At 49.7% G+C, this 25839-nt stretch overlaps 1 protein-coding gene across 2 annotated transcripts in view; it reads left to right on the top strand.

Moving 5' to 3' along the window:
- Positions 1–3579: 3579 nt before the first annotated feature.
- The window catches only part of LOC140364303 (disco-interacting protein 2 homolog C-like), an 83079-nt gene continuing 60819 nt past the window's right edge, over positions 3580–25839 (top strand). The window contains exons 1-4 of one of the 2 annotated variants that reach the window (XM_072450396.1): positions 3580–3727; positions 18767–18835; positions 21741–21845; positions 22229–22354. In XM_072450396.1, the coding sequence (XP_072306497.1) occupies positions 3649–3727; positions 18767–18835; positions 21741–21845; positions 22229–22354 (379 nt within the window). In that variant the 5' untranslated portion in view covers positions 3580–3648. The remainder of the gene's footprint in view (positions 3728–18766; positions 18836–21740; positions 21846–22228; positions 22355–25839) is intronic. The other variant, XM_072450398.1, reaches the window with a different exon arrangement.

The raw sequence follows: 25839 nt of genomic DNA, 5'->3' as shown, positions 1-25839 counted from the left end.
AGGCTCCAGTAGAGTTCTTCAGAGGAGTAGAAGCTCCAGTAGAGTTCTTCAGCTCTTTCAAGAGGAGTAGAAGCTCCAGTAGAGTTCCTCAGGAGGAGTAGAAGCTCCAGTAGAGTTCCTCAGGAGGAGTAGAGGCTCCAGTAGAGTTCCTCAGGAGGAGTAGAAGCTCCAGTAGAGTTCCTCAGGAGGAGTAGAGGCTCCAGTAGAGTTCTTCAGGAGGAGTAGAGGCTCCAGTAGAGTTCTTCAGGAGGAGTAGAGGCTCCAGTAGAGTTCTTCAGGAGGAGTAGAAGCTCCAGTAGAGTCCTTCAGAGGAGTAGAAGCTCCAGTAGAGTTCTTCAGGAGGAGGAGAGGCTCCAGTAGAGTTCTTCAGGAGTAGAGGCTCCAGTAGAGTTCTTCAGGAGGAGTAGAAGCTCCAGTAGAGTTCTTCAGGAGGAGTAGAGGCTCCAGTAGAGTTCTTCAGGAGGAGTAGAAGCTCCAGTAGAGTTCTTCAGGAGGAGTAGAAGCTCCAGTAGAGTTCTTCAGAGGAGTAGAAGCTCCAGTAGAGTTCTTCAGAGGAGTAGAAGCTCCAGTAGAGTTCTTCAGGAGGAGTAGAAGCTCCAGTAGAGTTCCTCAGGAGGAGTAGAAGCTCCAGTAGAGTTCCTCAGGAGGAGTAGATGCTCCAGTAGAGTTCTTCAGCTCTTTCAGGAGGAGTAGAAGCTCCAGTAGAGTTCCTCAGGAGGAGTAGAAGCTCCAGTAGAGTTCTTCAGAGGAGTAGAAGCTCCAGTAGAGTTCTTCAGGAGGAGTAGAGGCTCCAGTAGAGTTCTTCAGAGGAGTAGAAGCTCCAGTAGAGTTCTTCAGCTCTTTCAAGAGGAGTAGAAGCTCCAGTAGAGTTCCTCAGGAGGAGTAGAAGCTCCAGTAGAGTTCCTCAGGAGGAGTAGAGGCTCCAGTAGAGTTCCTCAGGAGGAGTAGAAGCTCCAGTAGAGTTCCTCAGGAGGAGTAGAGGCTCCAGTAGAGTTCTTCAGGAGGAGTAGAGGCTCCAGTAGAGTTCTTCAGGAGGAGTAGAAGCTCCAGTAGAGTTCTTCAGGAGGAGTAGAAGCTCCAGTAGAGTCCTTCAGAGGAGTAGAAGCTCCAGTAGAGTTCTTCAGGAGGAGGAGAGGCTCCAGTAGAGTTCTTCAGGAGTAGAGGCTCCAGTAGAGTTCTTCAGGAGGAGTAGAAGCTCCAGTAGAGTTCTTCAGGAGGAGTAGAAGCTCCAGTAGAGTTCTTCAGGAGGAGTAGAGGCTCCAGTAGAGTTCTTCAGGAGGAGTAGAAGCTCCAGTAGAGTTCTTCAGGAGGAGTAGAGGCTCCAGTTGAGTTCTTCAGGAGGAATAGAAGCTCCAGTAGAGTTCTTCAGGAGGAGTAGAAGCTCCAGTAGAGTTCTTCAGGAGTAGAGGCTCCAGTAGAGTTCTTCAGGAGGAGTAGAGGCTCCAGTAGAGTTCCTCAGGAGGAGTAGAAGCTCCAGTAGAGTTCTTCAGGAGTAGAGGCTCCAGTAGAGTTCTTCAGGAGGAGTAGAGGCTCCAGTAGAGCTCTTCAGGAGTAGAGGCTCCAGTAGAGTTCTTCAGGAGGAGTAGAGGCTCCAGTAGAGCTCTTCAGGAGTAGAGGCTCCAGTAGAGTTCTTCAGGAGGAGTAGAGGCTCCAGTAGAGTTCTTCAGGAGGAGTAGAAGCTCCAGTAGAGTTCTTCAGGAGTAGAGGCTCCAGTAGAGTTCTTCAGGAGGAGTAGAAGCTCCAGTAGAGTTCTTCAGGAGTAGAGGCTCCAGTAGAGTTCTTCAGGAGGAGTAGAGGCTCCAGTAGAGTTCTTCAGGAGGAGTAGAAGCTCCAGTAGAGTTCTTCAGGAGTAGAGGCTCCAGTAGAGTTCTTCAGGAGGAGTAGAGGCTCCAGTAGATGATGTTGAAGAGCAGGTAGGACAGAGGGAAGGCCAGTCTGGAGTAGGAGTCAATCAAGTAACTGTTACTGACGATCAGATCAGTGATTTTGGGCCTTACAAAAATAAATTGATTTGATTTGATTAATAACAATAATAACGATGATGATATTAATGATGATGATGATGATGATATTAATGATGATGATGATAATGATGATGATATTAATGATGATGATGATCATAATAATGATGATGATGATGATAATAATAATGATGATGATGATGATATTAATGATGATGATGATAATGATGATAATAATAATGATGATGATGATAATGATGATATTAATGATGATGATGATGATGATGATATTAATGATGATGATGATAATAATAATGATGATGATGATAATAATAATAATGATGATGATGATGATGATGATACTAATGATAATAATAATAATGATGATGATAATGATGATGATGATAATAATGATGATGATGATATTAATGATGATGATGATAATAATGATGATGATAATAATGATAATAATGATGATGATAATAATGATGATGATATTAATGATGATGATGATAATGATGATGATATTAATGATGATGATTATAATGATGATGATGATAATAATAATGATGATGATGATAATAATAATGATGATGATGATGATATTAATGATGATGATAATAATAATGATGATGATGATAATGATGATATTAATGATGATGATGATATTAATGATGATGATGATAATAATAATAATGATGATGATAATAATAAAAATGATGATAATGATGATGATAATAATAATAATAATAATAACAATAATAACGATGTTGATATTAATGATGATGATATTAATGATGATGATGATGATAATAATAATGATGATGATGATAATGATGATGATAATAATAATTACAATAATAACGATGATGATATTAATGATAATGATGATGATATTAATGATGATGATGATAATAATAATGATGATGATGATGATATTAATGATGATGATAATGATGATGATGATAATGATGATAATAATAATGATGATGATGATAATGATGATGATATTAATGATGATGATGATGATATTAATGATGATGATGATGATAATAATAACAATAATAACGATGATGATATTAATGATGATGATGATAATAATAACGATGATGATATTAATGATGATGATATTAATGATGATGATATTAATGATGATGATAATAATAATAATGATGATGATGATGGAACATGATTTATGATCTTGACATTCTGAGATTTGAGGCTTTCATTTCAAAGTAAAAACCCTTTGGAGCCTGTGCGCCCCCTGTCGGTGATGGAGCACACTGCGCCTCCTCCCCCTGCTCCCTCCGCGCGGTCACGTGACGCGGGCAGCGGCAGAAGCTGCAAATCTCCTCCTCCTCCTCCTCCTCCTCCTCCTCCTCCTCCTCCTCCTCCTCCTCATCATCATCATCATCATCAGCACCGCCGCCGCCGCCGCAGCAACGACACGGACCGACACCGAGCACAGGCTTCACGGAGCGGCGCCATGGCGGGCCCGCGCTAGCACGAACCCCCGCGCGCACACACGCACACGCGCCCGTGCTCTTTGTTCTCGACGCCTTCCGCCGCGTCCGCGACGAGAGGCCCCCGCGCCACACACCGAGGAGCAGACCGCGGGACGGCCACGGGAAGGCGCGCGGCAGCAGCTCTGGACCGAGGACGAGGTGTTTACCACGGGCCCGGGCGGATGGCGGATCGAGACGCGTCACCGATCCCGCTGGAGATCCGCGCGCGGCTGGCGGAGCTGGACCTGGAGCTGTCAGAAGGTAAACGGCTCCTCCCGCGCTCCATCCTCCATCACCGCGCTCCTAACGGCTCCTAACGGCTCCTAACGGCTCCTGGCGGCTCCTGGCGGCTCCTAACGGCTACTAACGGCTCCTAACGGCCACAGACTGACAGCCCCGTTCATCTCAGCCGCTTCTCGCGCTCTACAGCACGTTTTTCCTCCGGTAACGCGCTCTTTTCACGTCCAAACCGTCGCGCCGCCGGTTTTCCGTGCGTTCGTCCCCGTGAAAGCGCCAAACGCGGGACAAACGTAACGAGATTAAAGCCGTGAATGTCGCAGCGGGCACGGGCACGGGCGCCGTACTGAATTTTAAATGATGCCGAGCGGAATAACGGAGCCGCAAACGCGTCGGTGTGACACGTTTTATGAGTAAAACCGGTCAAAATGTGCTCGGTGTCTGACGGTGAAACGGCAGTAAACGTGAGTGAACGCCGTGCCCGTGAAAGACGTGCCCGTGCGCTCGGTAACGGGGATAAATGTGGAATGAGGGCGCGGAGTGTTCCTGTCCCACTTTCACCGTTTCTTCTCCGTTTGAACGTGACGCGCTCGTGACGCTCGGGCCGCTGTGGATGAAGTCCGGCCGGTGCCGTTTGTGCGCGTCGCTCCGGCTGCGGGACGTAAACGCGACGCACCGGGTTTTTCACGGGTTTCCACGCCAAACGAAACGTGCCCCGCTCCTCCCGTGCAGATGTGTGTGGAGCGGACACCGGGGCCCGTGCAGCCCCCGTGCAGCTCCCGTAGGCCCCCGTACAGCTCCCGTGCAGCTCCCGTGCAGCTCCCGTGAGACCGGGAGCCGCGGGGGCAGAGCGGCGTCTCCCGGAGCACGCACGCCCCGGGCCACGGCGCACTCCGGGCCGGATACACCCGCCGTGCCGTGACCTTGAGACGTGAAACGTCAGGTGTGTGAACGTGCGTGAGGCGCGCGTGAGGCGCGCGTGAGGCGCGCGTGAGGCGCGCGTGAGGCGCGCGTGGAACAGATTTTTGACCCATTGACTCTTTAAAAGTTTGAAAATTCGTTCTAAATTCCAGAATGAAGTGGAAATGACGTGATTTCAACCTCAGAATGTGACAAAACGTGTTTACTACTACTACTTCTGTAGTTGTACATCTGTAGTTGTACTTCTGTAGTTGTACTTCTTCTGTAGTTGTACTTCTTCTGTAGTTGTACTTCTTCTGTAGTTGTACTTCTGTAGTTGTACTTCTGTAGTTGTACTTCTTCTGTAGTTGTACTTCTTCTGTAGTTGTACTTCTTCTGTAGTTGTACTTCTTCTGTAGTTGTAGTCTCTTTAAACACTTTAAACTCTTTAAACACTTTAAACACTTGAGGAGCGTTCTGATTGGTCGAGGGCGTCACAGGAGAAAAGGAACAAAATAGTTTTAAATCTGATCAAACTGGACAAAGTGCCTCTGTGGGCGTTGCCCTGTTTGTTCAGGTCTGCAATGCTGCGCTGTGATTGGTCAGGCTCACTGCGCGAGTCTGACCAGAGGATTCTCAAGAGACGTCACCAGAATACATCTGAGTGAACCAGGAACCAGGACCAGGACCCAGGAACCATGGTCGAGGGACCAAGAACCAAGGACCAGGAACCAGGAACCATGGTCGAGGGACCAGGAACCATGGTCGAGGGACCAGGAACCAAGGACCAGGAACCAGGAACCATGGTCGAGGGACCAGGAACCAAGGACCAGGAACCAGGACCCAGGAACCATGGTCGAGGGACCAGGAATCAGAACCCAGGGACCAGGAACCAGGACCCAGGAACCAGGGACCATGGACTAGGGACCAGAGACCAAGGACCAGGACCCAGAGACCAGGACCCAGGACCCAGGAACCAGGACCCAGGGACCAGGACCCAGGGACCAGGACCCAGGGACCAGGAACCAGGGACCAGAATCAGGGACAATTCAGTTTATCGATAATTGTGATCACAATATATTTGTTAGAAAAATAAAATATTTGTGACTATTTTAGAAGCAAAAAATAATTGTTAATGAGGCTTTAAATGGTGACGTTTCTCATCAGAGTTTGTTCTGCATGTCACATGTGACACGTCACATGTGACCCTCTGACCCCCCCACATCGTGTGCTACACTAAAGGTCAGAGCAGCAGTGACCTCGTGCCCTTTGGCCAAGCACTGGAGGAGAACCATGTGGCCCCTGAGTCACTGCCCCAGGACGCTGAGGTCGGGCAGAGCACAGGGCAGACTTGGGTCCTCCAGCTGCTCGCGTCCAGCTCGGTCCAGCTCCCGTCCAGCTCGGTCCATGCTGGGTCATGCTACGCTAGCTCCGACGCGCTATTATTACCTTCATGCTACGCTATCTCCGACGCACTGTGATTACCCTCATGCTACGCTAGCTTAAACACACTGTGATTACCCTCATGCTTCGCTATCTCCGACGCGCTGTGATTACCTTCATGCTACGCTAGCTCCGACGCGCTGTGATTACCTTCATGCTACGCTAGCTCCGACGCGCTGTGATTACCTTCATGCTACGCTAGCTCCGACGCGCTGTGATTACCTTCATGCTACGCTAGCTCCAACGCGCTGTGATTACCTTCATGCTACACGCTAGTTCCGACGCGCTGTGATTACCTTTATGCTACGCCAGCTCCGACGCGCTGTGATTACCTTCATGCTACGCTAGCTCCGACGCGCTGTGATTACCTTCATGCTACGCTAGCTCCGACGCGCTATGAGCGCTTCAGGTTTGTGTTACTCCGGTGCTGTGTTCGTTGTCGTAGTTATTTTGTTGTGTGGTAAAATATGGACAGCTGTGTCATATTAGGGGGCGTGGTCTGCCCGGGGGGGCGGGCTCTCCGTCTATTCAATAGGAACTTCACTTTTCTACGTTTCCTGACAAATTATGGGTATTTCAAGCACGACTCGTTCAAGTGGAACCGCAGCCGAGTCTTAGTGAAAGCTGAAAAGTAAACGATTGTTCTGTGCGGCCGGCGGCGCTAGCATCGCGGTAGCATTTACGCTAGCATTCTAGGACTTTATGTCTCTGTTTCTGCATCTGGCACAATATTCATTTGTACTAATAGAAGTGGCCTTTGCTCTTGCAGTTGTTGATTGACATGAATAGATTGCTTTTCCCACTGAGGTTCGTTAGCGGGCGTTTCCTCCGACGCCGATTATATCAAACTACGGGCCAACTGGACAATATATCCATATTGAAATATATTGCTGCTATATCGGAGCAGGATTGACCACTGACCATGACGTTCTAAGCTCCACATTCACAGAGGACAGTGTGGGCTGTGGTTTCTCTCCCCAAACTTTGCTAATGAGCTAAAATTATTAGCATCAGTTGCTAACACATAGCTCCGTTCTACTGGATCTGCGGCTGGTTTTAGTGACGTTTTTCCTTTTTCACCTGCTTTGAATCCATGAAGAGGTCGACGCCCACAGCATTCTGATGTCATCAGTCACACAGAGAGAAAGAGTGAGCCAGGGACAATAGGAGGCTGATGGCCCATTAAAGGAATTATCAGGAGGTGGGCGGGGCTTACTCAGACTAGGATAAATATCTGAGTTCCTGGTCTTGATGCACAGATTGAGAATGACTCTTGGAGTCGAAACGTTTCATTTTTTCATAAAAACTGAGGCCGGATGAAACAACCCCCTCCTGGACGAATGAGGCGTTACACCCACACCTGCTTTAACGTACACACTTCTGCTTTAACGTACACACATCTGCTTTAACGTACACACATCTGCTTTAACGTACACACTTCTGCTTTAACGTACACACTTCTGCTTTAACGTACACACTTCTGCTTTAACGTACACACTTCTGCTTTAACGTACACATGGCCATAGAACTTTATTATTGACATATTAGTTTTAGTTTTCATCAGGACCAGGCGACACCAGCCTCTTCTACAGACGTAATAATCAATGTTTTTATCCCTTGTATTGACACAAACATATATGATAGATGTATATATCATATATGTTTGTGTCAATACAAGGGAGAAAAACATTTCATATATATATATATATATATATATATATATAATGATATTTCCTGAACACGTCTGATTCACCGGCTCTTGCACCGGGAGAAGGAGCTTGTTTGTTTTCCGTCACTGTTCATCACTGTGTTTTTAAGATGAGTCCGAGTCCAGAGTTAAAAATAGCTCTGACACAGTGAAGAGCGAGCGGAGCAGGTTTCCATGGCGGCGGCGGTGGCGGCGGCGGAGAAAGTCAAGAAAACATCTGCAGGAACTTAGTCACAGTTAAAGGGGAGATACTAAGCAAAGAGCTTATAACCGTGTTCCAACCGTGTTCCAACCGTGTTGTAAGCGTATTCTAAGCGTGTTCTAAGCGTGTTCAAAGCGTGTTCTAAGCATGTTCTAAGCATGTTCTAAGCGTGTTCACGAGCTCCTCTTCTCAGCTGTTCATCACAGACTCGTTCTGAGCATTTCTGACCTAAGTCACCTTCATTACAGCTGTTAGCTTACATTAGCATAGCAGGGCAGGCTAGCTTTTGTTTATTTCCTCACTCGACAGTCGAATAATTCACAAAATAATATAGAAACATATTTGACTTGTGGCCATTGAGTTGTGACTGGTCTGTGACTGGTCTGTGACTGGTCTGTGACTGGTCTGTGACTTGTCTGTGACTCGTCAGTGACTGGTCTGTGACTGTGACTGGTCTGTGACTCGTCAGTGACTGGTCTGTGACTCGTCAGTGACTGGTCTGTGACTCGTCAGTGACTCGTCTGTGACTGGTCAGTGACTCGAGACTCACTGACTCTTCGTTGAACCCTCCGCTTCCTGGATGTGTTTATTCATTGTGTGAGAGACAGTTTTCAGTCACAGATCCCGCGATCGCTACGCTAATGCTAACACTCATGCTAACACTCACGCTAACACTCACGCTAATGCTGACGCTAACGTAACACCTCAGAGGCGACTGTTGAACTAGAGAATACTTTTACTACAGCGATGGAAACAAACGTGGGAAAACAGAGACTCTTATGTTCTGGAGAATGAAAGTAAGAGTGGAATATACGTCTCCATGGTTTCCATGGTTACTGTAGGTCAAACTGACTCTGTACCACTGAAATCACCAGCGTTACATTTCTGAAGCTCACCTCACAAGGACAAAGAGAGAGTGTGTCAGATGCCCTGCCTCTTCTTTGGTTTCGCTGATAGATGAATATGTGAGACGTTTGGATATTGAGATATATTTTGTCTATTTTTATCTCTTTGTGGAACATGAAACCCACAAAACTAAAAACTCTCTGAAACAATAAGTGTGACTTTCCCCTGACGTCGTGTCCAGTGTTTATCTGGACGTTTGTGGCTCTGTCCAGCATTCTGAACCAAACATAACTCACACATGTAATCACAACTGCAAGAGCTGATCAAGATCTGATTTAATTTATGTATATATATATATATATATATATATATATATATTAAATCAGATTAAAAACATTATGTATATATATATATATATATACATAAATTAAATCAGATTAAAAACATAATATATATATATATATAGATATATATATATATATATATATATATATATATAATTATGTTTTTTAGAACATAAAGATTTCAATTAAGTAATAACATTTAAATTTAATAATAATAATAATAATAATAATAATAATAACTTTTATTTATATAGCGCTTTTCAGTGACCCAAAGACGCTGAACATAATAAAAAAGGGGGGGTATTTACAGACAGGGGGGACAACACGTACAGAACACATTAATATACAGATAAAATGAACAAGACAGAAGAAGTAGAGAGAAAAAGATGGGGATGTAACAGGGGGTAGAAGTGTAGGCAATGGGGTAGAGGAGGCTAGGGGTAGGGGAGGTCATAGGCTTGGGTGAAGAGGTATGTTTTTAGGCGGGATTTGAATGTTGTGAGTGAGGGAGAGTGGCGGACAGGTTGGGGGAGGGAGTTCCAGAGTCGGGGTGCTGTTCGGGAGAATGCTCTGTCGCCAAAAGTTTTGAGTCGGGATGTTGGTGCAGTCAGGGTGAGAGAGGAGGAGGATCGGAGAGCTCGGGTGGGGCGGTGGGGGATGAGGAGGTCAGACAGGTAGGGGGGGGCAAGGTGGTGAAGAGCTTTGAAGGTGAGGAGGAGTATTTTAAAGTTTAAATGGTTAAAAACAGATTCAAACTTACAATTTAATCTATGATGTCCAATCCAGCAAAATTTATTTTGTGTTGAATCTGCTGCTGTGGGACAGTAGTTTGTGGGACAGTAGTTTGTGGGACAGTAGTGTGTGGGACAGTAGTGTGTGGGACAGTAGTTTGTGGGACAGTAGTGTGTGGGACAGTAGTGTGTGGGACAGTAGTTTGTGGGACAGTAGTGTGTGGGACAGTAGTGTGTGGGACAGTAGTTTGTGGGACAGTAGTGTGTGGGACAGTAGTTTGTGGGACAGTAGTTTGTGGGACAGTAGTTTGTGGGACAGTAGTTTTGTGGGACAGTAGCGTGTAGGACAGTAGTGTGTGGGACAGTAGTGTGTGGGACAGTAGTGTGTGGGACAGTAGTGTGTGGGACAGTAGTTTGTGGGACAGTAGTGTGTGGGACAGTAGTGTGTGGGACAGTAGTGTGTGGGACAGTAGTTTGTGGGACAGTAGTTTGTAGGACAGTAGTGTATGGGACAGTAGTTTGTGGGACAGTAGTTTGTGGGACAGTAGTTTGTAGGACAGTAGCGTGTGGGACAGTAGTGTGTGGGACAGTAGTGTGTGGGACAGTAGTTTGTGGGACAGTAGTTTGTAGGACAGTAGTGTATGGGACAGTAGTTTGTGGGACAGTAGTTTGTGGGACAGTAGTTTGTAGGACAGTAGCGTGTGGGACAGTAGTGTGTGGGACAGTAGTGTGTGGGACAGTAGTGTGTGGGACAGTAGTTTGTAGGACAGTAGTTTGTGTTACAGTAGTGTGTGGGACAGTAGTGTATGGGACAGTAGTTTGTGGGACAGTAGTTTGTGGGACAGTAGTTTGTAGGACAGTAGCGTGTGGGACAGTAGTGTGTGGGACAGTAGTTTGTGGGACAGTAGTGTGTGGGACAGTAGTGTGTGGGACAGTAGTTTGTGGGACAGTAATTTGTAGGACAGTAGTTTGTGTTACAGTAGTGTGTGGGACAGTAGTGTGTGGGACAGTAGTTTGTGGGACAGTAGTGTGTGGGACAGTAGTGTGTGGGACAGTAGTGTGTGGGACAGTAGTTTGTGGGACAGTAGTTTGTGTTACAGTAGTTTGTAGGACAGTAGTTTGTGTTACAGTAGTGTGTGGGACAGTAGTTTGTGGGACAGTAGTGTGTGGGACAGTAGTTTGTGGGACAGTAGTTTGTAGGACAGTAGCGTGTGGGACAGTAGTGTGTGGGACAGTAGTGTGTGGGACAGTAGTTTGTGGGACAGTAGTGTGTGGGACAGTAGTTTGTGGGACAGTAGTTTGTGGGACAGTAGTTTGTGGGACAGTAGTGTGTGGGACAGTAGTGTGTGGGACAGTAGTTTGTGGGACAGTAGTTTGTGGGACAGTAGTGTGTGGGACAGTAGTGTGTGGGACAGTAGTTTGTGGGACAGTAGTTTGTAGGACAGTAGTTTGTGTTACAGTAGTGTGTGGGACAGTAGTGTGTGGGACAGTAGTGTGTGGGACAGTAGTTTGTGGGACAGTAGTTTGTGGGACAGTAGTGTGTGGGACAGTAGTGTGTGGGACAGTAGTTTGTGGGACAGTAGTTTGTAGGACAGTAGTGTGTGGGACAGTAGTGTGTGGGACAGTAGTTTGTGGGACAGTAGTTTGTGTTACAGTAGTTTGTGGGACAGTAGTTTGTGGGACAGTAGCGTGTGGGACAGTAGTGTGTGGGACAGTAGTTTGTGGGACAGTAGTGTGTGGGACAGTAGTGTGTGGGACAGTAGTTTGTGGGACAGTAGTGTGTGGGACAGTAGTTTGTTGGACAGTAGTTTGTGGGACAGTAGTGTGTGGGACAGTAGTTTGTGGGACAGTAGTGTGTGGGACAGTAGTGTGTGGGACAGTAGTTTGTGGGACAGTAGTTTGTTGGACAGAAGTGTGTGGGACAGTAGTTTTTGGGACAGTAGTGGGTGGGACAGTAGTTTGTGGGACAGTAGTGTGTGGGACAGTAGTGTGTGGGACTGTAGTTTGTGGGACAGTAGTGTGTGGGACAGTAGTTTGTTGGACAGTAGTTTGTGGGACAGTAGTGTGTGGGACAGTAGTTTGTGGGACAGTAGTGTGTGGGACAGTAGTGTGTGGGACAGTAGTTTGTGGGACAGTAGTTTGTTGGACAGAAGTGTGTGGGACAGTAGTTTTTGGGACAGTAGTGGGTGGGACAGTAGTTTGTGGGACAGTAGTGTGTGGGACAGTAGTGTGTGGGACTGTAGCGTGTGGGACAGTAGCGTGTGGGACAGTAGTGTGTGGGACTGTAGTGTGTGGGACAGTAGTTTGTGGGACTGTAGTGTGTGGGACTGTAGTGTGTGGAACAGTAGTGTGTGGGACAGTAGTTTGTGGGACAGTAGTGTGTGGGACAGTAGTTTGTGGGACAGTAGTTTGTGGGACAGTAGTTTGTAGGACAGTAGCGTGTGGGACAGTAGTGTGTGGGACAGTAGTGTGTGGGACAGTAGTTTGTGGGACAGTAGTGTGTGGGACAGTAGTTTGTGGGACAGTAGTTTGTGGGACAGTAGTGTGTGGGACAGTAGTTTTGTGGGACAGTAGTTTGTGGGACAGTAGTGTGTGGGACAGTAGTTTTGTGGGACAGTAGTTTGTGGGACAGTAGTGTGTGGGACAGTAGTTTTGTGGGACAGTAGTTTGTGGGACAGTAGTTTTGTGGGACAGTAGTTTGTGGGACAGTAGTGTGTGGGACAGTAGTTTGTGGGACAGTAGTGTGTGGGACAGTAGTTTGTGGGACAGTAGTGTGTGGGACAGTAGTTTTGTGGGACAGTAGTGTGTGGGACAGTAGTGTGTGGGACAGTAGTTTTGTGGGACAGTAGTTTTGTGGGACAGTAGTGTGTGGGACAGTAGTTTTGTGGGACAGTAGTTTTGTGGGACAGTAGTTTGTGGGACAGTAGTTTTGTGGGACAGTAGTTTTGTGGGACAGTAGTGTGTGGGACAGTAGTTTTGTGGGACAGTAGTTTTGTGGGACAGTAGTGTGTGGGACAGTAGTTTTGTGGGACAGTAGTTTTGTGGGACAGTAGTGTGTGGGACAGTAGTTTTGTGGGACAGTAGTGTGTGGGACAGTAGTGTGTGGGACAGTAGTTTGTGGGACAGTAGTTTGTGGGACAGTAGTGTGTGGGACAGTAGTGTGTGGGACAGTAGTTTGTGGGACAGTAGTTTGTAGGACAGTAGTGTGTGGGACAGTAGTGTGTGGGACAGTAGTGTGTGGGACAGTAGTGTATGGGACAGTAGTTTGTGGGACAGTAGTTTGTGGGACAGTAGTTTGTGGGACAGTAGCGTGTGGGACAGTAGTGTGTGGGACAGTAGTTTGTGGGACAGTAGTGTGTGGGACAGTAGTTTGTTGGACAGTAGTTTGTGGGACAGTAGTGTGTGGGACAGTAGTTTGTGGGACAGTAGTGTGTGGGACAGTAGTTTGTGGGACAGTAGTGTGTGGGACAGTAGTTTGTGGGACAGTAGTTTTTGGGACAGTAGTGTGTGGGACAGTAGTTTGTGGGACAGTAGTGTGTGGGACAGTAGTGTGTGGGACAGTAGTGTGTGGGACAGTAGCGTGTGGGACAGTAGTGTGTGGGACTGTAGCGTGTGGGACAGTAGTTTGTGGGACTGTAGTGTGTGGGACTGTAGTGTGTGGGACAGTAGTTTGTGGGACAGTAGTGTGTGGGACAGTAGTTTGTGGGACAGTAGTTTGTGGGACAGTAGTTTGTAGGACAGTAGCGTGTGGGACAGTAGTGTGTGGGACAGTAGTGTGTGGGACAGTAGTGTGTGGGACAGTAGTTTGTGGGACAGTAGTCTGTGGGACAGTATTTTGTGGGACAGTAGTGTGTGGGACAGTAGTGTGTGGGACAGTAGTTTGTGGGACAGTAGTTTGTGGGACAGTAGTGTGTGGGACTGTAGTTTTGTGGGACAGTAGTTTGTGGGACAGTAGTGTGTGGGACAGTAGTTTTGTGGGACAGTAGTTTGTGGGACAGTAGTGTGTGGGACAGTAGTTTTGTGGGACAGTAGTGTGTGGGACAGTAGTTTTGTGGGACAGTAGTTTGTGGGACAGTAGTTTTTTGGGACAGTAGTGTGTGGGACAGTAGTTTGTGGGACAGTAGTGTGTGGGACAGTAGTTTTGTGGGACAGTAGTTTTGTGGGACAGTAGTGTGTGGGACAGTAGTTTTGTGGGACAGTAGTGTGTGGGACAGTAGTTTTGTGGGACAGTAGTTTTGTGGGGCAGTAGTGTGTGGGACAGTAGTTTTGTGGGACAGTAGTGTGTGGGACAGTAGTTTTGTGGGACAGTAGTGTGTGGGACAGTAGTTTTCTGGGACAGTAGTTTTCTGGGACAGTAGTTTTGTGGGACAGTAGTTTTGTGGGACAGTAGTGTGTGGGACAGTAGTTTTGTGGGACAGTAGTGTGTGGGACAGTAGTGTGTGGGACAGTAGTTTTGTGGGACAGTAGTGTGTGGGACAGTAGTGTGTGGGACAGTAGTTTTGTGGGACAGTAGTGTGTGGGACAGTAGTGTGTGGGACAGTAGTGTGTGGGACAGTAGTTTTGTGGGACAGTAGTGTGTGGGACAGTAGTGTGTGGGACAGTAGTGTGTGGGACAGTAGTGTGTGGGACAGTAGTTTTGTGGGACAGTAGTGTGTGGGACAGTAGTGTGTGGGACAGTAGTGTGTGGGACAGTAGTTTTGTAGGACAGTAGTGTGTGGGACAGTAGTGTGTGGGACAGTAGTTTGTGGGACAGTAGTGTATGGGACAGTAGTTTGTGGGACAGTAGCGTGTGGGACAGTAGTTTGTGGGACAGTAGTGTATGGGACAGTAGTTTGTGGGACAGTAGTTTGTGGGACAGTAGCGTGTGGGACAGTAGCGTGTGGGACAGTAGTTTGTGGGACAGTAGTGTATGGGACAGTAGTTTGTGGGACAGTAGTTTGTGGGACAGTAGTGTGTGGGACAGTAGTTTGTAGGACAGTAGCGTGTAGGACAGTAGCGTGTGGGACAGTAGTGTGTGGGACAGTAGTTTGTGGGACAGTAGTTTGTAGGACAGTAGCGTGTAGGACAGTAGCGTGTGGGACAGTAGTGTGTGGGACAGTAGTTTGTGGGACAGTAGTTTGTGGGACAGTAGCGTGTAGGACAGTAGCGTGTGGGACAGTAGTGTGTGGGACAGTAGTTTGTGGGACAGTAGTTTGTAGGACAGTAGCGTGTAGGACAGTAGCGTGTAGGACAGTAGTGTGTGGGACAGTAGTTTGTGGGACAGTAGTGTGTGGGACAGTAGTGTGTGGGACAGTAGTGTGTGGGACAGTAGTTTGTGGGACAGTAGTTTGTGGGACAGTAGCGTGTAGGACAGTAGCGTGTGGGACAGTAGCGTGTGGGACAGTAGTTTGTGGGACAGTAGTTTGTAGGACAGTAGCGTGTAGGACAGTAGCGTGTGGGACAGTAGCGTGTGGGACAGTAGTGTGTGGGACAGTAGTGTGTGGGACAGTAGTGTGTGGGACAGTAGTTTGTGGGACAGTAGTGTGTGGGACAGTAGTGTGTGGGACAGTAGTGTGTGGGACAGTAGTGTGTGGGACAGTAGTTTGTGGGACAGTAGTTTGTGGGACAGTAGCGTGTAGGACAGTAGCGTGTGGGACAGTAGTGTGTGGGACAGTAGTTTGTAGGACAGTAGCGTGTAGGACAGTAGCGTGTGGGACAGTAGTGTGTGGGACAGTAGTGTGTGGGACAGTAGTGTGTGGGACAGTAGTGTGTGGGACAGTAGTTTGTGGGACAGTAGTGTGTGGGACAGTAGTGTGTGGGACAGTAGTTTGTGGGACAGTAGCGTGTAGGACAGTAGCGTGTGGGACAGTAGCGTGTGGGACAGTAGTTTGTGGGACAGTAGTTTGTAGGACAGTAGCGTGTAGGACAGTAGCGTGTGGGACAGTAGTGTGTGGGACAGTAGTTTGTGGGACAGTAGTGTGTGGGACAGTAGTGTGTGGGACAGTAGTTTGTGGGACAGTAGTTTGTGGGACAGTAGCGTGTAGGACAGTAGCGTGTGGGACAGTAGTGTGTGGGACAGTAGTGTGTGGGACAGTAGTTTGTAGGACAGTAGCGTGTAGGACAGTAGTGTGTGGGACAGTAGTGTGTGGGACAGTAGTGTGTAGGACAGTAGCGTGTGGGACAGTAGTGTGTGGGACAGTAGTTTGTAGGACAGTAGTGTGTGGGACAGTAGTGTGTGGGACAGTAGTGTGTGGGACAGTAGTTTGTGGGACAGTAGTGTGTGGGACAGTAGTTTGTAGGACAGTAGCGTGTAGGACAGTAGTGTGTGGGACAGTAGTGTGTGGGACAGTAGTTTGTGGGACAGTAGCGTGTAGGACAGTAGCGTGTGGGACAGTAGCGTGTGGGACAGTAGTTTGTAGGACAGTAGCGTGTGGGACAGTAGTTTGTGGGACAGTAGCGTGTAGGACAGTAGCGTGTGGGACAGTAGCGTGTGGGACAGTAGTGTGTGGGACAGTAGTGTGTGGGACAGTAGTGTGTGGGACAGTAGTGTGTGGGACAGTAGTTTGTAGGACAGTAGTGTGTGGGACAGTAGTGTGTGGGACAGTAGTGTGTGGGACAGTAGTTTGTGGGACAGTAGTGTGTGGGACAGTAGTTTGTAGGACAGTAGCGTGTAGGACAGTAGTGTGTGGGACAGTAGTGTGTGGGACAGTAGTGTGTGGGACAGTAGTTTGTGGGACAGTAGTGTGTGGGACAGTAGTTTGTGGGACAGTAGTGTGTGGGACAGTAGTGTGTGGGACAGTAGTGTGTGGGACAGTAGTTTGTGGGACAGTAGTGTGTGGGACAGTAGTTTGTGGGACAGTAGTGTGTGGGACAGTAGTGTGTGGGACAGTAGTGTGTGGGACAGTAGTTTGTAGGACAGTAATGTGTGGGACAGTAGTGTGTGGGACAGTAGTGTGTGGGACAGTAGTGTGTGGGACAGTAGTTTGTGGGACAGTAGCGTGTGGGACAGTAGTTTGTGGGACAGTAGTTTGTGGGACAGTAGTGTGTGGGACAGTAGTGTGTGGGACAGTAGTGTGTGGGACAGTAGTTTGTGGGACAGTAGTGTGTGGGACAGTAGTGTGTGGGACAGTAGTGTGTGGGACAGTAGTGTGTGGGACAGTAGTGTGTGGGACAGTAGTGTGTGGGACAGTAGCGTGTGGGACAGTAGTGTGTGGGACAGTAGTGTGTGGGACAGTAGTTTGTGGGACAGTAGTGTGTGGGACAGTAGTGTGTGGGACAGTAGTGTGTGGGACAGTAGTGTGTGGGACAGTAGTGTGTGGGACAGTAGTGTGTGGGACAGTAGTGTGTGGGACAGTAGTGTGTGGGACAGTAGTTTGTGGGACAGTAGTGTGTTGCTCGTCATTGAGATCGATGTGGAGGAGAGAAAGGGGGGGAGAGGGGGGTGTGAGGTGAAAGTTGAATTGACAAAGGCTCTAAATATTGAAACGTCCTGTGTCTCTACGACGTCTTATTCTTTGTAAAATCCTCTCATTTCTCTAAAACTCTGCGTCGCTTTAATTGCTCATGAACAGTTGTCATGGTGATGAACCCGACTCAGACACAAATAACTCTCATTTACGCTGATAATTTGATTTTCAGTCAAGAAGAACTACGCTAGTCACAAGTCATTTATTCTCCGCACAAATAAACTCTGACCAAAACGAGAGGCTCGTGCCTGGCCCGGCCCCGCCCGGCCCCGCTCGCCCGGCCCCGCTTGCCCGGCCCCGCCCGGCCCCGCTCGCCTGGCCCTGCTCGCCCGGCCCCGCTTGCCCGGCCCCGCTTGCCCGGCCCCGCTCGCCCTACCCCGCTCGCCCCACCCCGCTCGCCCTGCCCCGCTCGCCCTGCCCCGCTCGCCCTACCCCGCTCGCCCCGCCCCGCTTGCCCCGCTCGCCCCGCCCGGCGTTTCCCTCCATGGTGCAAACACAGAACGAGTGTCATGTGCAGCGCGACGACTGAGCGGTTTGAACTGGACGAGGCCACGAGCGTCTGAACGACACAAACCGCAGCTTCAAAAGGAGCAAAAGAGCCTAAATGTGCAAAGAAGAAGAACAAACGCCCAAGACTCAATATTCATCTTTTCATTCACTTATATTTTTGCAGTTTTCGTTGCATGTTTCTCCATTTCATTTGTTTTATTATTAATCCTCATCAAAGTCTGAGAGAGACAGAGGAAGCTAAACCAGGATTAAACCAGGACTAAACCAGGACTAAACTAGGACTAAACCAGGACTAAACCAGGACTGAACCAGGTCTAAACCAGGACTAAACCAGGACTGAACCAGGACTAAACCAGGACTAAACCAGGACTGAACCAGGTCTAAACCAGGACTAAACCAGGACTGAACCAGGACTAAACCAGGACTAAACCAGGACTGAACCAGGACTGAACCAGGACTGAACCAGGACTAAACCAGGACTAAACCAGGACTAAACCAGGACTAAACCAGGACTGAACCAGGACTAAACCAGGACTAAACTAGGACTAAACTAGGACTAAACCACAGACGCTCCAGCTCTGGTCTGAGTGGATTTAAAGGACATAGATAATTCTTCATTGACTTTTTTTCTCTATTTGAAACATGAAAAACGCAGTTGTCTTCATAAATCATCACAGACACAGTTCACCTTCAGTACAACTGCAGACTGCATTAGCATGTCGGGGCAAGCTAGCTTTTGTTTTTTTCCCCACTAAATCCTGGTGAGGGAACGCCCGACTGCTAAAAGGCGTGTGTGCCAGAGCAAACCTACTCGTACCAGTCTGGAGTCCAAACCACAACTTAAACCAAGACTCCGCCCGGTCCAAACCAGGACTCCGCCCGGTCCTGTAGCTCCGCTGTCTCCCTCACTCGCGGTTATTATTCTCTGTTCCAGGGGACATCACTCAAAAGGGTTATGAGAAGAAGAGGTCCAAGCTGATCAGGGCTTATGCTCATGCTGCAGGTAACAGCAGCTCTGCCCCGCCCTCCGACACAGGCACCCTTTAAACCAGGGCTGTCCCAGGCTGCACCCTTTAAACCAGGGCTGTCCCAGACCACCCTTTAAACCAGGGCTGCCCCTGACTGCACCCTTTAAACCAGGGCTGCCCCTGACTACTGCACCATTTAAACCAGGGCTGCCCCTGACTACTGCACCCTTTAAACCAGGGCTGTCCCTGACTACTGCACCCTTTAAACCAGGGCTGCCCCTGACTGCACCCTTTAAACCAGGGCTGCCCCCTGACTACTGCACCCTTTAAACCAGGGCTGCCCCTGACTGCACCCTTTAAACCAGAGCTGTCCCAGACTGCACCCTTTAAACCAGGGCTGTCCCAGACCACCCTTTAAACCAGGGCTGTCCCAGACCACCCTTTAAACCAGGGCTGCCCCTGACTGCACCCTTTAAACTAGGGCTGTCCCAGACTGCACCCTTTAAACCAGGGCTGTCCCTCCCTGCACCCTTTAAACCAGGGCTGTCCCAGACCACCCTTTAAACCAGGGCTGCCCCTGACTGCACCCTTTAAACCAGGGCTGCCCCTGACTACTGCACCCTTTAAACCAGGGCTGTCCCTGACTACTGCACCCTTTAAACCAGGGCTGCCCCTGACTGCACCCTTTAAACCAGGGCTGCCCCTGACTGCACCCTTTAAACCAGGGCTGTCCCAGACCACCCTTTAAACCAGGGCTGCCCCTGACTGCACCCTTTAAACCAGGGCTGCCCCTGACTGCACCCTTTAAACCAGGGCTGTCCCAGACTACTGCACCCTTTAAACCAGGACGGCCCCAGACTGCACCCTTTAAACCAGGGCTGTCCCAGACTGTACCCTTTAAACCAGGGCTGCCCCTGACTACTGCACCCTTTAAACCAGGGCTGCCCCCTGACTACTGCACCCTTTAAACCAGGGCTGCCCCAGACTACTGCACCCTTTAAACCAGGGCTGCCCCTGACTGCACCCTTTAAACCAGGGCTGTCCCAGACTGCACCCTTTAAACCAGGGCTGTCCCAGACCACCCTTTAAACCAGGGCTGTCCCAGACCACCCTTTAAACCAGGGCTGCCCCTGACTGCACCCTTTAAACCAGGGCTGTCCCAGACTGCACCCTTTAAACCAGGGCTGTCCCTCCCTGCACCCTTTAAACCAGGGCTGTCCCAGACCACCCTTTAAACCAGGGCTGTCCCAGACTGCACCCTTTAAACCAGGGCTGCCCCTGACTACTGCACCCTTTAAATCAGGGCTGTCCCAGACCACCCTTTAAACCAGGGCTGCCCCTGACTGCACCTTTTAAACCAGGGCTGCCCCTGACTGCACCCTTTAAACCAGGGCTGCCCCTGACTACTGCACCCTTTAAACCAGGGCTGCCCCTGACTGCACCCTTTAAACCAGGGCTGCCCCTGACTACTGCACCCTTTAAACCAGGGCTGCCCCTGACTGCACCCTTTATACCAGGGCTGCCCCTGACTGCACCCTTTAAACCAGGGCTGTCCCTGACTACTGCACCCTTTAAACCAGGGCTGTCCCAGACTACACCCTTTAAACCAGGGCTGCCCCAGACTGCACCCTTTTAACCAGGGCTGTCCCAGACTACTGCATCCTTTAAACCAGGGCTGTCCCAGACTATTGCACCCTTTAAACCAGGGCTATCCCAGACTGCACCCTTTAAACCAGGGTTGCCCCAGACTACTGCACCCTTTAAACCAGGGCTGTCCCAGACTGCACCCTTTAAACCAGGGCTGTCCCAGACTACTGCACCCTTTAAACCAGGGCTGCCCCAGACTGCACCCTTTAAACCAGGGCTGTCCCAGACTACTGTACCCTTTAAACCAGGGCTGCCCCTGACTGCACCCTTTAAACCAGGGCTGCCCCAGACTACTGCACCCTTTAAACCAGGGCTGCCCCAGACTACTGCACCCTTTAAACCAGGGCTGCCCCTGACTGCACCCTTTAAACCAGGGCTGTCCCAGACTGCACCCTTTAAACCAGGGCTGTCCAAGACCACCCTATAAACCAGGGCTGTCCCAGACCACCCTTTAAACCAGGGCTGCCCCTGACTGCACCCTTTAAACCAGGGCTATCCCAGACTGCACCCTTTAAACCAGGGCTGCCCCTGACTACTGCACCCTTTAAATCAGGGCTGTCCCAGACCACCCTTTAAACCAGGGCTGCCCCTGACTGCACCTTTTAAACCAGGGCTGCCCCTGACTGCACCCTTTAAACCAGGGCTGCCCCTGACTACTGCACCCTTTAAACCAGGGCTGCCCCTGACTGCACCCTTTAAACCAGGGCTGCCCCTGACTACTGCACCCTTTAAACCAGGGCTGCCCCTGACTACTACACCCTTTAAACCAGGGCTGCCCCTGACTGCACCCTTTAAACCAGGGCTGTCCCTGACTACTGCACCCTTTAAACCAGGGCTGTCCCTGACTACTGCACCCTTTAAACCAGGGCTGTCCCAGACTACTGCACCCTTTAAACCAGGGCTGTCCCAGACTACTGCACCCTTTAAACCAGGGCTGTCCCAAACTACACCCTTTAAACCAGGGCTACTACAAAGCACGTTAGCATCAGCTGTTTCCTGTTTATCGCTGCTCGGCTCGAGAGCCTGAAGAGCCTGAAGAGCCTGAAGAGCTCTTGTCTTATCTTGTCTTAGGGACACGTTCTACTCGACCTGAGCGATGTTCTATCTCTTGTTGTGTTTATAATTTACTTTTGTTTGAGTCGTTTGAGTTGTTTTCATCAGAAAAACCTGTTTTTCCCGCTCATCCTCACGTTTGTGTCTCGTGCCGTTGCTGTGGCGATGACGTCTGTTCTCTTCATACGTGTCTTTATACGTGTATTTCTATGTTGTACCTGTGTTTCTCTGCTGTTTCAGGGATGGAGGGGCCCTTGTCTCACCGGCCCCCCCTCGGCCCCCCCTCTGCGGCTCGTTTCCATCGGCGACGCACGTCAGGAACAAGAGACGAGCGCTACAGATCAGGTGCGGTGTTAACGAATCGAGACTGATCACTTGATTGGCAGATAACGTTAGCATTAGCATTAGCATTAGCATTAGCATTAGCATTAGGGCTGTTTTGTGGACTCAGAACCACTGGACCAAACCAGAGTCACACCGGAGCAGAGAACATAACCATGTGTGGAAGTTATTAAAGTTAGCAATTAGCACATAAATTAGCCTGCAGGCAAGCGGCTTTAATCTCATCAAGCGCCACAAATCCTGCAGGTGAATTCAACCAATCACGGTAAAGTATGAGTCCTCAGAAGAAAGTTTCATATAAATATACAAAATGTTCCTGAACCTGTTGAATATTCGTGCTTGACTTTGTAAATGTGAACTTGACTTTGCCCCTTGTTGTTCCTCAGACGTCCACACAGAGGCGGTACAGGCCGTTTTAGCCCGACACGTGGAGAGGAAGGTGGCTGTGCCCATGCCTTCAAAACGGCGCTCTCTAGTGGTCCAGACGTCCATGGACGCCTACACGCCTCCAGGTGAGCACCCATCCCAGCACCCATCCCAGCACCCATCCAAGCACCCATCCCAGCACCCATCCAAGCACCCATCCCAGCACCCATCCAAGCACCCATACCAGCACCAATCCAAGCACCCATCCCAGCACCCATCCCAACACCCATCCCAGCACCCATCCAAGCACCCATCCAAGCACCCATCCAAGCACCCATCCAAGCACCCATACCAGCACCAATCCAAGCACCCATACCAGCACCAATCCAAGCACCCATCCCAGCACCCATCCCAACACCCATCCCAGCACCCATCCAAGCACCCATCCCAACACCCATCCCAGCACCCATCCCAACACCCATCCCAGCACCCATCCAAGCACCCATACCAGCACCAATCCAAGCACCCATCCCAGCACCCATCCAAGCACCCATACCAGCACCCATCCAAGCACCCATCCAAGCACCCATCCAAGCACCCATACCAGCTCCTTAGCAACACAAAGCTAGCGAACAGCAACAGCCGTTTCCTGTTTATGGCGGCACGGCACTCGCTTTGTCAAGAGCCAAAATCTGATATTTCCAGCTCATAATGCATCTGACGTTAGCATTAGCATGACATAAAGAGAGGTTCAAACGCGGCGTAAAGGCTTTAGCCACGCCCCTCACATGCAGAGAAGTCAAAGAAATGAGGCTAAACTGTTCCTGTGCACGCTAGCTTTAGCCACGCCCCTCACACACACACTAGCTTTAGCCACGCCCCTCACACACACTAGCTTTAGCCACGCCCCTCACACACGCTAGCTTTAGCCACGCCCCTCACACACACACTAGCTTTAGCCACGCCCCTCACACACACTAGCTTTAGCCACGCCCCTCACACACACTAGCTTTAGCCACGCCCCTCACACACACTAGCTTTAGCCACGCCCCTCACACACACTAGCTTTAGCCACGCCCCTCACACTTTAGTGTGTGTGAGCTCTCTCGAGAGCTCGGGCCCTTGATGTGGATCCGGGCCCCGAGCAGGAAACAACCCGAACGAATGGGGCCCCTTTAAGGCTGACATTCAGTCGTTTGAATGATGTATATTTTCCTTTTTCGCGGCATCGCTAATAGAAGAGCAGCGATTACCTCAGAAACACGTCCGACCTTTGGGGCCAAAGCGGCTCCGCAGAACCAGACGAGGGCCTCTGGTGAAGGCTAACGAGGCGCACGGAATAACTCCATCTGAGGCTCTTTAACCTTTCAGGGGGATTTCGAAGTTAAACCTGACGTCCCCAAAATCTCTATAAATACATCACGGGGATAAGGGGCCCCCGGTCTGCGCCTTCAGAATGTAACGGGCCCCCGGTCTGCGCCTTCAGAATGTAACGGGCCCCCGTTCTGCGCCTTCAGAATGTAACGGCCTGAACGGAAAATGAAGAAAATATGGTCAAAAATGTCGATTATCGGTTTATTATCCAGGTTTAAAGACTAAATTTGCGTCAGTTTCTTCTTTAATCTCGGGCTAAGTCACTCCATCTCTTCTACTTCCTGCTGTGCTCCTTTATAAACCCTTTAATAACAAGAATCAAGAGGACTTTGATGGATATACTCCTGCTGACCGCACTGACCGCACTGACCACACTGACCACACTGACCGCACTGACCGCACTGACCACAATGACCACACTGACCGCACTGACCGCACTGACCGCACTGACCACACTGACCGCACTGACCGCACTGACCACACTGACCACACTGACCGCACTGACCGCACTGACCACACTGACCGCACTGACCACACTGACCGCACTGACCGCACTGACCACACTGACCACACTGACCGCACTGACCGCACTGACCGCACTGACCACACTGACCGCACTGACCACACTGACCACACTGACCGCACTGACCGCACTGACCACACGCAGGACGGACATCGTGTGAAACCGTCAGCGCTCTGCTCCGCGCCATGATTCCGGCGTTTTCCTGCCCGTTCGGGACCCTTTAGCGGCGTCCGGATCGTTACGGTCCAAGGGAACGCCCACAGACGGACCCCTCCTTCATGTCACGGTGGAAGAGCTGCTCGGTCTCCCACGGTTACACAACGACAAGAGCAAACGCCGAAACCGTGCAAAATACAGACACAAAGACGAGGAGTAAAGTGCTGGAACGGTCCATTAAAGGGTTTGTACGTGCATCCTCTGCGTCGTTCTGTCCATCATTTGGTCATTCGTCCGCTCAGAGCTTATGGCGCTGACCACGAGCTGACCACGAGCTGACCACGAGCTGACCACTAAACAGACAAAGCTACATTACATTATTCTCGTTGTTTTCCTCAGTAAATGTGGCCGTGTCCGTAGCGCCTGTCGCTAGTGTTCAGAACCGTCGCCGTGAGTCACTTTGACGCTTTTAGACTCAAACAAAAGAGCTCGAGCTGCTCTGGACTCCAACAGGAAACGCCAAACAAATGCCAAGAGAACACCAAGAGAACGCCAAGAGAACGCCAAGAGAACGCTACGAGAACACCAAGAGAACACCAAGAGAACGCCAAACGAACGCCAAACAAATGCCAAACAAACAACAAGAGAACGCCAAGAGAACGCCAAACGAACGCTAAGAGAACGCCAAGAGAACGCCAAGAGAACGCCAAGAGAACGCCAAACGAACGCTAAGAGAACGCCAAGAGAACGCCAAGCAAACACCAAGAGAACGCCAAACGAACGCCAAACAAATGCCAAACAAACGCCAAGAGAACGCCAAGCGAACGCCAAGAGAACGCCAAGAGAACGCCAAGCGAACGCTAAGAGAACGCCAAGCAAACGCCAAGAGAACGCCAAGAGAACGCCAAGAGAACGCCAAGCAAACGCCAAGAGAACGCCAAGAGAACACCAAGAGAACGCCAAGCAAACATCAAGAGAACGCCAAGCAAACACCAAGAGAACGCCAAGCAAACACCAAGAGAACGTCAAGCAAACACCAAGAGAACGCCAAACGAACGCTAAGAGAACGCCAAGAGAACGCCAAGAGAACGCCAAACGAACGCTAAGAGAACGCCAAGAGAACGCCAAGCAAACACCAAGAGAACGCCAAACGAACGCCAAACAAATGCCAAACAAACGCCAAGAGAACGCCAAGCGAACGCCAAGAGAACGCCAAGAGAACGCCAAGCGAACGCTAAGAGAACGCCAAGCAAACGCCAAGAGAACGCCAAGAGAACACCAAGAGAACGCCAAGAGAACGCCAAGCAAACGCCAAGAGAACGCCAAGAGAACACCAAGAGAACGCCAAGCAAACATCAAGAGAACGCCAAACGAACGCCAAACAAATGCCAAACAAACGCCAAGAGAACGCCAAGCGAACGCCAAGAGAACGCCAAGAGAACGCCAAGCGAACGCTAAGAGAACGCCAAGCAAACGCCAAGAGAACGCCAAGAGAACACCAAGAGAACGCCAAGAGAACGCCAAGCAAACGCCAAGAGAACGCCAAGAGAACACCAAGAGAACGCCAAGCAAACATCA

The sequence above is a fragment of the Eucyclogobius newberryi genome, unplaced genomic scaffold (genome assembly GCF_026437365.1).
Source record: "Eucyclogobius newberryi isolate DKJ021-1_F unplaced genomic scaffold, fEucNew1.0.hap1 SCAF_18, whole genome shotgun sequence".
In the NCBI taxonomy this organism is placed as follows: Eukaryota; Metazoa; Chordata; class Actinopteri; order Gobiiformes; family Gobiidae; genus Eucyclogobius; species Eucyclogobius newberryi.
Note: the sequence above shows the minus strand (reverse complement) of the source record. Positions and strands in the feature narration are given on the sequence as shown.